The 17,772-nt window shown below is 38.0% G+C and overlaps 1 protein-coding gene across 2 annotated transcripts in view; it reads right to left on the bottom strand.

Moving 5' to 3' along the window:
• The window catches only part of prkcbb (protein kinase C, beta b), a 261,728-nt gene that overhangs the window by 139,061 nt on the left and 104,895 nt on the right, over positions 1-17,772 (bottom strand). For both annotated transcript variants that reach the window (XM_057860710.1, XM_057860709.1), the window contains exon 6: positions 4,503-4,659. In XM_057860710.1, the coding sequence (XP_057716693.1) occupies positions 4,503-4,659 (157 nt within the window). The remainder of the gene's footprint in view (positions 1-4,502; positions 4,660-17,772) is intronic.

Below are 17,772 nucleotides of genomic sequence, written 5' to 3'. Positions count from 1 at the left end.
TTTTTAATTACATCACAATGAATAAAATGGTGTCTGTAACTATAACTATAGCTTAATTTTTTTTGTTACTGCCGCATTTTCCCCAATATGTTAGATGATAAATAATCGATCCAAACAAAGAAATTTTTTTTAAAAAAGTTTAAAAGGGTAAATATAGGAAAAAGAACATCTCGACCACTCCTTGATGTCCGTGATTTCTGCATCGCGACCCTTGTTATATTACTACATTTCACCCATAAAATCCCCCCAAAATCCGGCTGTGGCCATTCACAGCTGTGTCTTGACACTCGGTGATACATGCTACACGAGTTTTTAGATCGAAAAGAGGGAAGTAAGTGATAATATCTCGTTAAAATCATGGCGTCTTTAATTATGCTCTCTCATCCTCTCACCTACAGTTAGGGTTTTGCTGTTTAATTTTTATTTTAATGCCCTCCTGTTCCAAATTTTTCTTCCCCCAGAAAATTGAGATTTTAAGCTTTCCAACGATGTATCACACATGCATATTGGACAATTTTGAAATTTGGCCAAATTGGGGGTCTTAAAGCAGAACTTCAAGTCACCTGTGTGTTTTCCGCCATATATATGTGTATATGTACATACATATACGTATATACATCTTGAAACTGTTTGTGTTCTATCCTCGTTTAAAGAAATTCTAAATATCCATCTTGCCTCCTCAGGTATAGTTTTAGCTAAGCAAAGCAAATGATCATCTCTAAGGTGCTAGTAAGTTAGCGGGGTCAGTTGGCTGGGGTTTAATTAGTCGGTGGAGTTGTTTTGAACAAATTCCATGCAGTTTATTAGTTGTTTGTTAGTTTCAGGGCTCCGGAGTGGCTAGCACGAGTCAATGGTGCCTGCTTAGCATGACAATAAAAAATATATTAACAGATCTAACGGAGTCACATAAATTCAAAATGCAGATCATTGTTCGTGCGGCCAAAACAATGTCACACCAAACTGTCGTAATTCACTTCATTCTGCAGAACTATTTTTTTAGATTTGTAATGCGACCACAAAAAAGAGGAGTGCTTCGGCCACTCATGCTCAGTCTGTTGGGGGTTCCTTTCGTCACCTCAAAAAAAAATCTGCGGTGAAACAAACCGATGTGGTATCACTCCACCCTGCCTGCCTAGAAAGCCTGTTCCCTGCAGAGCTGCTGGATTACAAATATTGCTGTTCATACTACAATTATTCACATGCAACGGTAAATTTTAATAACTTAATCCTGAAAACACAGCCAACTCTATTGATTGCATGTGTCATCGTTGATTCTCATGCGTGCATATGTTGTTTTTTATATGTATGCTAAGCAGGCATCATTGACTTGCGCTAGCTTAGCCACTCCGGAGCTCTGATACTAACAAATAACTAACAAGTTGCAAGGAATTTGTTGAAATCAACTCCACCGACTAATTAACCCATGCTAACTATAAGATTAAGGCTCGAACGTCTCCTTTAAATTCATTTATAGGAAAGTCAATTACATGCAATGACATTTTTTGGCTAACTGGGGTGGCACTGCCCCTCCTTAATCTCCATCTATGTTGAAAACTAACTCTTCAAACACCTTTCAGCAATAATGGTTAGTAGAGCATCTCATATTTTTTATTTATAATGTATTTTAGTTATTTAGACAACTCCTGGCCAAAAGTATGGAATCACCAGTCTCGGATGAGCACTCACTCAGACATTTTATCATGTAGAACAAACTCAGATAAAAACCTTGAAAAAAATAATGAATCAGTTTAAAAGTGCAACTCTTTAGCATTTAAAGACACTAAAGGAAATGAATAAAAAACATTGTGGTGGTCAGTAAATGTTAATTTTATAGAGCAAGTGCAGGGAAATATACAGTATACGGAATCATTCCATTCTGAGGAAAAAAATATGGAATCATGAGAAACAAACAAGAAATAATCATTCATCACCTTATCAAGAGTCAATTATCAGCATTGGACAAGGTGTCAAGAGTCAAGAATCTGCATTGGACGAGGTGATGATGCTGGAACTTTTGTTTGGTGCTGTTCCAGTGAGATTTAGAAAGATGACTGCCTGAAGAAGACATCAAAATTCCCTCAGTCCTTGATGATATGGGGCTGCATGTTCGGCAAAGGCACTGGGGAGATGGCTGTGGTTAAATCTTCAATAAATGCACATTTACATTTACATTGAAATTTTAGACACCTTTCATATCCCTTCAATTAAAACTGTGTCATTTTCCAAGATGACAATGCATCATGCCACAGAGCTAAAATTGGTAAAGCATTCCTTGGAGAAAGACTCATCCAGTCAATGATATGGCCTGCAAATAGTCCAGATCTCAACCCTATTGATAACCTGTGGTGGAAATTGAAAAAAATTGGCCACAGCAAGGCTCCGACCTGCAAGGGTGATCTGGCAACTGCAATCAAAGAGAGTTGGCACCAAATTGATGAAGAATACTCATCAAGTCCTTGCCTCAGAGACTGCAACCTGTCATAAAAGCCAAAGGTGGTGCTACTAAATACTAGAGATGTGTTTAGATTGTTGTTTCTTTGTTTCTCATGATTCCATATTTTTCCCCAGAATGGAGTGATTCCATATATATTTCCCTGCACTTGCTCTATAAAAGTAACATTTGCTGACCACCACAATGTTTTTTATTAATTTCTTTTAGTGTTTCTGAATGCTAAAGAGTTGCACTTTTGAACTAATTCCATATTTTTTTCAAGCTTTTTATCTGACTTTGTTCTACATGATAAAATATCTGAGTGAGTGGTCGTCCGAGACTAGTGATTCCATACTTTTTGCTCGGGGTTGTATGAAGTATTTTGACATATATTTCGACTTTAACAGTGAAATCGGACTTCCACGGAAATTCGGTTTATGACGCCAGCTTGGAAGGGAACTCTGTCATAACTGGAGGATTCCCTGTATTGTTACACCCCTACTAATTACTATGTACTATTACCTAAACCCAAGGGCGTAGGTTTGGTCACAACATTGGTAGGGATGCTATAACAGCATAACCTGCATGCAGACTTTTTGCTGGGGACGGGACATTAATAAGACCAAACAGATTGGGTACAAAATAGCTGGTTCTGACATAAAAATGAAAAAAGTTAAAATTATTTTCATAGGGGGAAAGTAATTTTTCAAAATGCTTTCTTCATAGAAAAGGAAATTTAGAGTGGTTGTGCTTTTGTGTTTTTTGGAGGGTAGGGATGGGGTTAAAATATGCATAGACTGCAACTAAAAATATATATTTTTTAAATGATGTAGAAAATAAATATTTTAATTATGAATAAATGCACAGTTGAATTAACATTAACAGTAGAAAACATACAGGAAGACACCTCTCTAAGCAGCTTTATACTCAAGTTTTACAGGGTAGCAAGTTCACATAGTTTAATGTTATGCTAACTCTGATGCAGGGCAGACTTTCAGTAGCAAAATTAGTGGCGTGTTCCCACCTCCACAACTCTGACGTCTTTTTACATTATTTACTGTGGCTGCTGGCCGGAAAAAAAATAAAATCCTAATATTCCTCCTCTTCAAAGGGGGCGGAGGAGGTGGCATATTTACATGTATTTCTGTCGGGAATGTGTGAATGTGGGGGTTCTAGTCATCAGCCAATAAAACGTGTGTTTGAGGGGAAAAAAATGGTCTGGCACTGCTGAATAGCAAGTGAAGAGGGGTAAATGTAAGTTTGAACATAATGAAAGTAATGCACTTAATAATGGTATGGTCAATTCTATCTGAACAACACATGGGAAGACAATCTAAATTACCTTTATAGCTGAACTTATTGTATAATGCAAATAAGGTTGCTTAAAAGTTGGTGGGGACGATTTGAGCATCCTGAAAAGTTGGTAGTTTTATGTCCCTCCCGTCCCTATGCAAATCTATTGTATGCCCTTGCCTAAATCTGACAATGTTATGCTTGAAAAAAAATATTTGCCATTAATTCCTGGGAGAATTTATTTCCAACCACAATGGTTGACTTTTGGCATTCCACTTTTGGAGCCATTCTATAATTTTTGAAAACATTCAAGCAATCTACAATATGCTGTATGTGATGAAATCTTGTTCATGCTCTTTTTTAAATGCAAAATACTGCCCCAATATATGCCCCCCAAATGATTCATAATTTAAGCCCGTCTTCTTCCACGAGAGCTGCGATGATGGTTTATTAAGTACATAACTGGATTCAACGGCAGGAAACAACCCCAAAAGCGAGGTTTTATGAATATAAGACGCCAGATGTTGTTATCTGAGCGCCAGCGGTTACATACACTTGGAAAGCGGTGCGTAATGTGATGCTTTTAAAAGACCGCACTGAGCAAGTGAGAGACTAAATGAGGAACACAAGATGAAAGAGCAGGGAACTGATCGTGTTTGGAGAGACTGATGGAAGCAGATGAGAAGAAAGGCAGAGATGGAAAAGCAGTCCTAATTAATAGATAAAATAAAATGTGATCAAGGGTAGTGTATAAAAAAAAAAAAGAAAAGAGCCTCACAATTTAAAGGTCTCATTCCAGACGGGGTTGAGACAGCACTTAATGGTCTTGGTCTTCTGTTTACTTTCACTGCGAGGGTCTGGGATCAGTTTGAGCTTCACGTACGGATCTGACAGACCGTTGGGATCCATTGGGACAAGATTCCTGGCCTCTTTGACTGCAAGGAACAGGAGGGAGAAATTCAGCGATGCACAGATAGCAGCATTGGAAAATATCAAGAAATCATCCAGCGCTGTGAATTGAAATGATTTTATCACCAGTACACATCCAATCCTACGGAGCCCTCCAGGTGCCAGGGTATTAAAAAAAAAAATATATATATATATATATATATATATATATATATTTTTTTTTTTTTTTTTTTATTAGATAATCTGTTCCCACAGTTTACTAAACAATTAGGTCCTTTACGTTTTACTAAACATTGCCCACAGTTTAGCAATGACCTCTAAACAAGAGTCCCAAATTTACAGTTGTGTTCCAAATTATTCAACCCCCACAGTGGATAAGTGTTTTTGCAAATTTGACATTCATTTTTCATCTTGTTTATAATCATATCAAAGCATGACATGTCAAATAGACAAATACAAGTAAAATGACAAAAATATTTTTGGGAATATTCCAATTAATGGCCTTTCTGTGATTACCTCAGTGACAAAATTATTCAACCCCTCCAAGTCCGCCACTCCTAAGAACAAAGGTTTCCATCAGGTGTTGTCAAACAGCTGATGAAAACATCTGTAGATGTAAACGGAACCCTAATGAGCAGCAGTTAAGCAGATTAAAAGTATTGTGACGCATGGCTCTTCTTGGCATTTAATGACATCTATACAACATGGTGAAGTCCTAGGAATGGTCAAAAAAGTTCAGAGAAGATATCATTGCACTTCATAAGCAAGGATATGGATATAAAATGATAACAAAAGGACTAAAAATTTCAAGAGACAATTGGGAGAATAGTCCGCAAGTTTAAGCTAAAGGCACAGTGGAAACGCTACCTGTGCGTGGTAGAAAGCGGTTACTGTCTGCAACTGCTGTGCGATACCTGAAGCGAAAGGTGGAGAAAAATCCGTGGGTGACAGCTGAGGAACTAAGACAGGACATGTCATAGGAAGGTATTCAGGTTTCATCCTAGACAATACGACGCACACTGTGAAATGATGGATTCCATGCAAGAACTCCGAGGCACAACCACCTGCTGAGTCCAAAGCACAAGAAGTATGCCAAAAACCATATGGACAAACCACAAAGGTTTTGGGATACTGTTCTATGGAGTGATGAGACCAAACCTTTTGGGCCAATGGATCACAAGAATGACGCCTATAAAGAAAAGAACACCCTATCTACTGTGAAGCACGGTGGGGGTCAGTCATGCTATGGGGGTGTTTTGCTTCTTCAGGTACAGGGAATCTTCAGCGTGTGCAAGGTATTATTAATTCAGTCCAAAACCAGGAGATCTTGGATGCAAATATCATGCATTTATTGACAAAGCTGAGGCTTGGGTAAGGTTGGACCTTCCAATAGGACAATAATCCTAAGCATACCTCAACATCTACCGCATCTTGGTTGCAAAAGAATGGCTGGAAGATTCGAGACTTAAATCCTACTTAAAGAAGGGAGTTGCAGCATGCAAAGCCAAAAATGATAATGAACCTGAAGCCTTTGCCCATGAGGAATGGGCAAAGCTACCTGTGTATCACTGCAAGAAATTTGTGTCAAGCTATGCTTCACGTCTAAAGGATATGTTGCAAAGGATGTTGTACTAAGTACTAAAGTTATAAATACCTAAGCGATTGAATAATTTTGTCAATGAAATCATCACAGAAAGGCCATTAATTGGAATATCCCAAAAATAAATTTGTCATTTCAGTTGTATTTGTCTATTTGACATGTCATTATTAATTAATATTAATTAATTGATTATTAAAGAGATGAAAAATGTCAAACTTGCAAAAACATATATCTACTTTGGGGGTTGAATAATTTTGAACACAACTGTAGTTTGGTCGAGACTCCAAACACTGACGGACCAAGCAAGCAGATGCACATGGATTGCACTTGATGAACAGAGTTGTTTTGAAAGGTAACTCGTTTCGTAATCTGTAGGAAACTGTACCCACAGATTAGTAAACTCAGAGTAGCCTACATTTTCGTAAACTATGGGTACAGATTATTAAATTGTATACACAGTTTAGTCAACTGGGTACAGATTAGTAATCTGTTTACAGATTAGTAATCTGTGTGAACAGATTATTAAACTGTGGGTACAGATTACTAAAATGTGGGTACAGATTAGCTATGAAACAGATTTTTTCCTACCCTGGCATCCGCAGGGCTCCGTAAAATCCATTTGAAGTGGAAGGGTGGCTGCGAACGAACAATCAAATGGGTTGGAAGCAATGCTTCCTCTAAAATGCGAGCATGCGCCATCGCGCACTTTTTGCACATACTCAGCGCACATGAAAATCTATGCAGCGCATAAAATCGAATTCAACAGAAACATATTGTAGCGTCAATAGGCTATTGTTCGTCAAGCGCAGCAGTGACGTGTCAGCGCGACACTCCGATTGGTGCGTTCGATTCGTGAGCGCGACTAGGACAATTGTCGGCGCCACTGTGATGTGTCAGCGCTACACTCCGATCGGTGTCTTCGATACGGCAACGCGACGCTCCTATTGGTGCGTTCAAGTCGGCAACGCGACGCTCCCATTGGTGGAGAAAAGTGATTCTGACTCCTGTGATGAATTACTAAAGCAACATTCCGCTGCCAATGTTTGTAAGCACTACAGTATTAATTAGCATCTTGTTTTAGAACTGATATAATCTAGTTAATTAGACTAACAAAATTGTTTTCTGTACCATTTTACAACGTAACTGAATGAGCGACAGGTGTCTAGCCAATAATATGACACAGTTCACTTCACTTGGGCTACGCAGCCAATCGTAGCATTGACAGTGTTGTGCATATGTGCCCTGCCCATTCGCACCATGCAAGTTAGCTACAGAGGGGCATCCATCCATCCATCCATCCATCCATCCATCCATCCATCCATCCATCCATCCATCCATCCATCCATCCATCCATCCATCCATCCATCCATCCATCCATCCATCCATCCATCCATCCATCCATCCATCCATCCATCCATCCATCCATCCATCCATCGTCTCCCGCTTGCTCCGGTGTCGGGTAATACTGTAAGTACTTAGTCAACCACTAATTGTGGAAGTTCTCCCAATTGAAAATATTAGAGAGGCCTGTAATTGTCAACATGGGTAAACCTCAACCATGACAGACAGAATGTCGAAAAAAAAACAAAAACAAACAGAAAATCACATTGTTTGATTTTTAAAGAATTTATTTGTAAATCATGGTGGAAAGGGTTGGTATTTGGTCAATACCAAAAGTTCATCTCAATACTTTGTTATGTACCCTTTGTTGGCAATAACGGAGGCCAAACATTTTCTGTAACTCTTCACAAGCTTTTCACACAACACACCCTTGCTGGTATTTTGGCCCATTCCTCCATGCAGATCTCCTCTAGAGCAGTGATGTTTTGGGACTGTCGTCGGGCAACACGGACTTTCAACTCCCTCCACAGATTTTCTATGGGATTGAGATCTGGAGACTGGCTAGGCAACTCCAGGACGTTGAAATGCTTCTTACGAAGCCACTCCTTTGTTGCCCTGGCTGTGTGTTTTGGATCATTGTCATGCTGAAAGACCCAGCCACGTCTCATCTTCAATGCCCTTGCTGATGGAAGGAGATTTTCACTCAAAATCTCTCAATACATGGCCCCATTCATTCTTTCCTTTACACAGATCAGTTGTCCTGGTCCCTAAGCAGAAAAACAGCCCCAAAGCATGACGTTTCCACCCCCATGCTTCACAGTGAGTATGGTGTTCTTCGGATGCAATTCAGTATTCTTTCTCCTCCAAACACGAGATTTGGTCTTGGCCATAGTGGAGTTTGGAGTGTTACTGACGGAGGTTGTGGACAGGTGTCTTTTATACCGATAATGAGTTAAAACAGGTGCCATTAATACAGGTAACGAGTGTAGCCTCGTTAGAAGTTAGACCTCTTTGACAGCCAGAAATCTTGCTAGTGTGTAGGTGACCAAATACTTATTTTCCACTCTAATTTGGAAATAAATTCTTTAAAAATCAAACAATGTGATTTTTTTGTTTTTTTTCCACATTGTCTCTCATGGTTGAGGTTTACCTAGTTGACAATTGCAGGCCACTCTAATCTTTTCAAGTAGCAGAACTTGCACAATTGGTGGTTGACTAAATACTTATTCGCCCCACTGTGTATGGCGGAAAACACTCAGGTGACTTGACGTTCCGCTCTGGGACCCCCAATTTAGCCAACTTTCAAAATTGTCCGATATGCACAATTATTGGTTGACTAAATACTTATTTGCCCCATTGTAGCTAACAACAGTGCAGCGGAGTTAAGAGACACAAATGCTAACCCCTTATGATGGCGAAAGGAACGGGCAACGATACTACACTCATCAAACCAATGCAAAAAAAGAAATGTGGTTCTTTTAAAATGGAATAGCTGTCTGAGTAAGTGCAAACAGAAGCGGTGAAACAGATTTTTTTCTGTGTGTTTTTTTTGTTTTGTTTTAACCTGTCCTGTATACACTTCAAATTTATTAGCGGGACTGTTACTATGGTTAAAGCAGGACTCTCTCATGAACAACAAGATGGTCTTTTTCATTTTAAGTGGGCCAAATAAATTATATTTAAAGTAAAATAATGAAAATTGTTGCTGTAATTTCATTCTTTCAATAAGACATGTAACTTGCTATGATCTGAGGTTTTGAACAGGCATTATACTGGTGTGTGGCCACCGTGTTCACATCTGATGTTGCTCACCATGGTCCGCAGTGTGCTCAGGGAGGTAGTGTGTCTGCTCAGACTCATGAAAAATTAGAGGGAACATTGGTTGGAAGTCTAGTGCCGTCAATGGAAGCCACTGAGCAAATACCAGAAGCTTTAACATTGTTATAAAAACAGTTGAGAAATAGGATTGTTTTGATCAGAGCGTCGCCCCAAAGGCCATGTTGGTAGTGGCAAGAAAAGATCTTTTCAAGCTTCTGCCATGAATTGAAATGAGTTTAACACTAGTAGACATCCAACCCCCTGCCACGGGTGGCAGAGAATTCGCTGCAACCCTCCCAACTTCAAATGGATTGGACATGCCACACCGTCAGTGGCAGCCAGTAGGTTAAAACCGGTCGCCAAACGCACAAACAATAAAGCAAGGCCACTTACACAGCTTAATATGAAATGTGCTCTCTCTCTGTTCCTAGTCAGCAGATTGGCTGCTTAATTCTGCAATAATTGTAAGTAACTTATAGTTTGTGTTTAGGAAGACCAGAAACAAAAGTGTTGAAGTAATAATTGCGGTTAGACAGAAAAGGGTGCTCTTGCACCTCAGTATTTTCTCCAGAGGGCAATATTTTTAGGGGTGAGAATCCAACTTTCATTGTGTTATCGTTTGGTATAATATTTGGTAAAAGAAAATTGCGTTTATTGTGGGGAGGCAAAGCTCCCATTCCCCATTATATTTGTATTATCCTACCCGTCTATATTTTTTTCGGCACGCCGAACAAGCCACACACTGAGATTCTGAGCTAACTTCAAAAGTTAAATTAATTTTTTTTTAAAATCACGCAACAGATATATTTCAAGTTTGCTCCTAATGTATTAGTTTGCAGCAATTTTTTTTAAATTTTTTTACAAAAAAAGCTAAATTATTTCTGAAGGCAAAAACATTTAAACATTAACATTAAACATTTAAATGTATCTCATCCTATGTTTTATCTGATTCACATTATTTACACACACGCACAAAAAAAAAAAAAAAAATTATCAAAATTTGACAAAAACCCTTCCATTTATTTCTAATGGAGAAAAAAAAAAGAGCCAATATCGAGAAGAATTCAATTGAAAGATACCCAAAATCTACAGGAAATGACCAATCAACAGGGCATGACCCACAAATGTCCTATTAATCAAGAGGATCTCTACCAAAATCTACTGGAATTGACTCCCGGATGAACCAAAATGTGCAGAAAGTGACCTCTAAATACTCTTTGGGGATTTTTTTTTTTTAAATGCAACAAGGAAGTGACCCAAAATTAAACTCATTGACAACGGTTGAAATCCAAATGTAAACTGGGAGGACTGGCTGTGCATGCACGTTTTAATACCATTGACGGTGCTAGACGTGCAATCCACTTTGACATGTTGGGGCGTTCCTTCCAATCAAAATGGTTTGGACATCTAGCGCAGTCAATGGCAGCCAATGAGTTAACAAGGAAAAGACCCTAAATATAAAAAAAAAAAATAAGAATTGCCAGAAAATATACAGGAAGTGATCACAATGTAAACACTTCTTACAAAAGAGTGCAACACAAAGTGTTTAACATGAATTAAAAATAACACCTCACAGGATTTGGCCACACAGAACAAACAAGCAGGACATAAATGGTGAACTTATACACCTATACCACTATATACTTGTCCCTTTGAGTTGTAGCTAAATTTGCCAAATTTGCTGAACTTTTAATAGCTGTACTTTTTCAATGCGAATCAGGACTGAGGCGTCTTATGATTTTACATATTTCTTAAAACAAGGCATGAAAAGGAAAGGTTTCATGATGGTTGTTGGACTAAACTGAGAGGCTAACCACAGCACAAGCCCAAAAGCCAGCATGAAACCCTCAGCGGAGCAGGCCAATAAATATTAGATGATGCCTGTTAAAGTGACCAGCAAATGGTGGCTATAAAGAGGGTAGCATGCCAAAGAGTCTCATAGGACTCTTACAGTAAATGGAACACTGTTTTTGAGTACGTATGTCTTTACGTGTTATTTTAATGGCTGTAATGTAAAATGTGATTCCTTATCAAGTCTACAGTAAGTAAGCGAACATGTATTTAATTCTAATTCTAATTTCTAGTCTAATCTTTTTGGACATCAGATTGGACATCTATTACATATTACTAATACTTACAAATAAATACATCTTAAAACTCCGATTTTTTACACACGATTCTGTTCCTGTAAAAATGGCATGATCGAGCCCCATTTATGATCTCACGATCGGATCGGTGACATATTTTATCACTGGTGTACAATGGCGGTTCCTGGCCCGGATGGGGTGGGCGGTCACACAAGGCAGCAAATTATTAGGGGCGCATCATGCACGTGAAGTTCACGATAGTGATTGTCTACTGCAGGGGTGTCCAAACTTTTTGCAAACGGGGCCAGATTTGGTCTGGTAAAAATGTGGGGGGCCGACCTTGGCTGACCTTCTTTACGTAGAACAATATATTTAAGCAAATTTTAGCAAGCCATTCCTTGTGTCACATTTGCTTTATTATTATTTTTTAATTAATAATTTCAACAATCTCGCAACTAGCCTTTGTGGCGTTTTCTTTCGACTCTTGGGCTCTTGTGAAATACTGCTGCTGTAAAATTAAACTAGCTTCAAGTTGCTTCAATTTCTCACTACGTATCTTCCCTGTAATCTTGTCGTACATGTTAGTGTGTCTTGTTTGGTAATATCGCCTCAAATTGATCTCTTTAAAAACAGTGACTGTCTCTTTGCAAATGAGGCAGACACAGTTGTTGCGTATTTTAGTGAAGAAATAGTCCAATTTCCACCTATCCTTGAAGCGTCGGCCGTCGCAGTCAACATTTTTTGTTGATTGTCGCCATTTTAGAAAATTGGGAGTAAAGAGTCACATGGGTTAATGTTGCTTAGAGTGCTGCTGCCTTTTAGTGGGCAAATGAGGAGCAGCATTTAGTGTGTAAGCTACTTCATATGCTGGTAGCAGTGCTTCTGACCAATTTATTAAGTGTGTGTGCAGGCCAGACGTTATTGATTTTATGACAGAGGCTGGGGGCCGGATGAAATTTGACCAAGGGCCGCATTTGGCCCCCTGGCCGGACTTTGGACACGTCTGGTCTACTGTTAGCTTTCTATTTAGAGTGGACCTTTTATTTTGGAAATGGCTCATTCTTTTATTTCCAGGTCTGCTTTTCAAGGTTCATGCGTCTGCTCCTTCAATGATGATGCGAGTATACCTTGTAAAGTGAATTAAGGGCTCTGCGCATGGATCGTGAAAATTCCTCACAATGCTAGGTGGAGGAATAGTTGTGTCAAATGGGTTTTTGTGTCGGTTGTTTTTTATCGTTCACTCGTAATTTCGTACTTGTTAGCTTGTTTTTTATCGGCTACGACTGTTAGCATCATATCAAAATAATTAATATGAGCAGAAAATGTAGTGGTTTGAAGGGAGATAGCGTGCAAATGTTCACTATGGTTGGTTTATGGTTAAAAGGATGCGGTTACTGTTTAATAAGCTAAACACATTAAGAGGTCTGTGAATGAGGAGTCATTCACCAGATACTAAATGTGTCTACATGTATGCACACCTGCACATGAAACCAAAAAAGTATTTGATTTCATCTTCTGTGCTCTTTAACCGGAGCCCCTGTTATGGTCAACACATTTGAGCAAACTAGCCATAAGTAGAATCTTCCACACTTTACTATTTCTATGATATTTTATAAGTGTTTGCTATTAAATTAATATTCTCTTGCATATATTTATTGTTGTGCACTTTCAACTGGTTTGATAGTGTTAATAAATGTCACATTCTAAGCAAATACAGTGTTTTGGTTTTTGGGTTGTGCTACAGTGGTATGAAAAAGTAGCTGAACCTTCTGGGATTTCTCACATTTCTGCATAAAATCATCAAATGTGATCTGATTTTTGTCAAAATCACACAGATGAAAAAAATGTCTGCTTTAACTAAAACCACCCAAACATTTATAGGTTTTGATATTTTAATGAGGATAGCATGCAAACAATGACAGAGAGGGGAAAATAATTAAATGAACCCTCTGCCTAAGGAGACTTAAAGAGCAATTGAAAACAACTTTTACCAAACAATTTAAGTTAGGTGTGTGCGCAATCACTGATGAGTGGTTTAACACTGCCCTGCCCACTATAAAAAAACACACCTGGTAAGAATTGTCTTGATGAGAAGCATTGCCTGATGTGCATCATGGCTCAGTCAAAGAGCTGTCTGAAGACCTGAGATCAAAGATTGTGTATTTGTATAAAATGGGAAAGGATACATAACCATCTCTAAAAGTCTGGATGTTCATCAATCGACAGCCAGAGAAGTTGTCTACAAATGGAGAGAATTTAGCACTTCTTGCTTCTCTCCCAAGGAGTGGTTGTCAACCAATTTCAACTGATTTGCAGCTAAAGGAACGTCTGGCTGAAGTTATAGCTGCCAAGGGGGGCGGGAGGGGGCAAATATTAAATGTGATGGTTCACTTACTTATTCCCCCCCCCCCCCCCCCCCCCCTTCTGTCATTATTTGCATACTATCCTCAATAAAATATGAAAACGTATGTTTGGGTGGTTTTAATTAAAGCAGACACAGTTTTTTCCATCTGTGTGATTTTGACAAGGATCAGATCACATTTGATGGTGATTTATGCAGACATGTGAGAAATTCCAAAAGGTTCAGATACTTTGTCATACCACTTTAACTTTACTTCATGCGCTGTATATGTTGTGGGTGAACCGTTGTTGGTTTTGTGCAATTGTTTGTTTATTTGTTTGGGGCGGGGGCAAAGCGTCTTGTCGCACAGGGCACCCTGTATGCAAGACAGACTTTTCTGTATCTTAGCAGCTGTACACTGCAACAAAATGACCTTTAATCATGATAATAATGGCCATGTTTTCTGGTAACATGGTAGTAGTTCATTGTGATTTAGAGCTACACTGCACCATACAGAGAAGAAAATTATAAACCTTTCAATTTCTTTCAGACGCATATTTTCTGATGAGGTGCAATTATGCAGTGTAGCTAATGTTGTGGCCGGCACGTACACTACGTGTTTAAAATACTACTCAACATTTGCCTTTGAGTTATTCTGGTGCCATGTCTGCAGTACTAAACGAGGATAACCTCCAAAGCCACAATATTAAGACTGCATTTCCCCTGCTGGTCACTGTGTCCTTGAGCCAAACGCTTGACTGCCCTCTATCTCCCTGAATGCTGTTTTGCCACTAACGCTTAACTCTAATCTCCCCAAGAGGCAAACGACTGACCTAAAAGTGATCAATAAAGAGTTACTTTGCACTCATGTCTGCTGCTTTGATTTGAGCTCCATGGCACTAATGCATTTCTCGGTGAAGCAGTCGTCTCCAGCAGTTTGCAATGGTTAGATGCTCAGCCATTTCTAGTGCTTTTGATGCTGATTCTCAGGCGTTCTGGGCGTTCTACAACACTGCAATGGTGGTGGGAGCAGCTGCTGCGTACTTAGTGACCCCTGCGGCCGCATATAAATATTGCACCTAAACGCTGCAAACAAGGAAAAGGATTCAGGGACCATTTCTGAATTTGTCTCATAAAATGGTGCCTTATACAGTTTATCCTTTTCATATTTTTAGTATTGCTTTGAGCTACACTATTTGTAGTTCTTTACAGTGAGATTTTAAGGTCTACACCCTTTAATACTTTAACTACAGCTGGATTCATGTGCTGTTATAGTCATTATTTGATCTTTTTAATTTCCCATTCATTTACTACATCGTGTAGCTCGTAAGACGCTCGTAATATTACTAAATTACTATGATGATTTCTGTATCAATTCTAGTATGATGCAGTGCATATGATAGCCACTGTAATAAAGTCAGTACATTGTTATATTTATCACCTCTCAGACATAATAATCAAATCAGTAACAACCTAATAAAAACGTTCAGATTTTATACACCTTTCATTCTTATCACTGTACTTCAACTGTGGCACGGATCAAACAAATAATAAACCTCTGCTGCCATCTAGAGGTTTTGCCCGTGTTGACGCTTTCCATAATAACGTTGACTGACTTTGGAAAATACTAGTAGACATTTATCATTAGGAATGTCCCAATCACATATTTCTGCTCATGAGTTCAAACACAAGTCACCTGATTTTGAGGGTCTGTCGATACAGAGCCTTGATCAGATACTAGTGAAATGTATTAAAGAGGACGGAAAAAGTGCATTTAATTCAAGGGCGTAGGTTTGGCCTCAATATTGGTAGGAAAGATATGACAGCATAACCTGCATGTAAACTTTTTGCTGGGTTAGTATTGTGTTAAAGACTGGTTAACAGATTAATACGTCAGATTATTCCACTTAAATCAATATTACTATTTGTTGTTATTTAGCCCATATATCTAAAAGTTGGTCATTTTTCACCTAAATCCAAAAGAAAATTCCTTCAAATAAGGTGAATAATAATAATGATTATATATAATAATAATAATAATAAATAAATAAAATAATAAATACATAAAATAATAATAAAATAAAAATATAATATAACAATAATAATTGTGAACAATATTTATTCTTGAATTAAGAACATTTCTGACAAACAAGCTGTCATTTTAAAGATTAAACACACAAACTTTTTGCTTAAAATAAGTCTATTAAGCTTTTTTTTTTTTTTTTTTACCCATTTTTCTTATTTCAAGAAATCTGAGTAAAATTTACTTGAAGCACTTGCAGATCCTTCAACTTATTTCTAGTAGATTTACACTGAAAACAAGGGAATTTAACTAGTTTTAAGGAAGTGTGTTTTTGCAGTGCTGTTGGCTGTGTTGGCTCTGGTGATACACCATTTGATTCAAACATCTGTTTTCAAAAACTACGAAACATTTTGAAAACTTTCAGAATAAACGTCTGGATTTTATTAGCTAATTGAAATTGAAATATTTGAACATAATTGTATTAACAGACACAATAAATACAAACCTGCTAATCACAGGGGTGAAAGTGGGCGGGAACGGTCAGGAACGCAGTTCCGGTACAAGATTCAGGGCCGGAACGCTGTTCCGGTATACGGTGCTTTGATTTTGAAATTTGGCTAAATTGGGGGTCTCAGAGCGGAACTCCAAGTCACCTGAGTGTTTTCCGCCATTTACATTTTGACACTGTTCGTGTTCAATCCTCGGTTCAGGCTCAGTTGTTGTTGATAGCGTTTAAAAGCTTTGGCTTAAAGAAAATTTTAAATATACCAGTACATCTTGCCTTCTTAGGTGTAGTTTTGGCTAAGTAAAGCAAAGGACAGTCTCTAAGGTGCTAGTCAAATGATCTGTTTGAAAAATGATTTTGACCCATTATGAAATACTTTGTAGGATTATTGTTATTTAATTCATTTTTGTTGTTGTTTTATTGCTTTACAACTTGTAGAGACAACATTTTAACGGCTAGGTCTTTATTTGAAAGGGGAAGTTCAGAATTTTTGACATTAGGCTTATTCTTCGAGTTAGCTGGGGTTTAATTCGTCGTTGGAGTTGATTTGAACAAATTCCTTGCAGTTTGTCAGTTATATGTTAGTTTCAGGGCTCCGGAGTGGCTAAGCTAGCGCGAGTCAACGGTGGTTGAATACAACCCCATCGACTAATTAAACCCCAGCTAACTCGAAGATTAAGTGTTTTGTGAAAAATTCAATTACATGCGATGACATTTTCCTGTTGTCATTTTTATGTTGAGGCAGCAAAAGGAGAAAATTTGGTCAAAGTTACCTTTAAAGTAACAGTTACTTTGATAATAAAGTAATCAGTAACTAGATTACTTTATTGCGGTGTAATCAGTAATTAAATAATTTTTTCAAGTAATCTGTGACAACACTGATGGTAATACATGTGACCCGTTTTACCCGTTTTTTTTTTTTGTTTTTTTTTCTTGATGAGAAAACGTGACATGTGATGTCATTCCCAAACTCAAGAGCAACATTTTCTACCCTAACTGCTCTTCATACATGACTTAAGTATTCTCTATTCTTCATACATTATGAAGCAACAACAAAATAGTAACGCACAGGCACAAAGGAAACTAACTTTAATATGATTAATGGTTTGGAAAAATGAACGCGTTAGATTGTTCGTTAATGAAAGAAAGCAATCAGATTACACGGTTAATGATATATTTAAAAAATCCATTCTTTGAAAAATACATTTCAGTGTGCTAGTTGCTGATTGGTTGATTGTTCAGCAAAAAAAAATAATAATAATAAAACATTGCTCTATATTGATCTATCCGCCGGTTCATTAAAACTACAATGACATTATCAATCAATCATTCAACGACATAGCTCTACCAGTAGATGGAAGCAGAGGACATTTAATGTTTATGTGGGTGTTGACTGGAATTTAATTTTCTTCCCATGGAACAAT

Source organism: Corythoichthys intestinalis, chromosome 16, assembly GCF_030265065.1.
Source record: "Corythoichthys intestinalis isolate RoL2023-P3 chromosome 16, ASM3026506v1, whole genome shotgun sequence".
Lineage (NCBI taxonomy): Eukaryota > Metazoa > Chordata > Actinopteri > Syngnathiformes > Syngnathidae > Corythoichthys > Corythoichthys intestinalis.
This window is presented reverse-complemented; position numbering and strand designations above follow the sequence as displayed.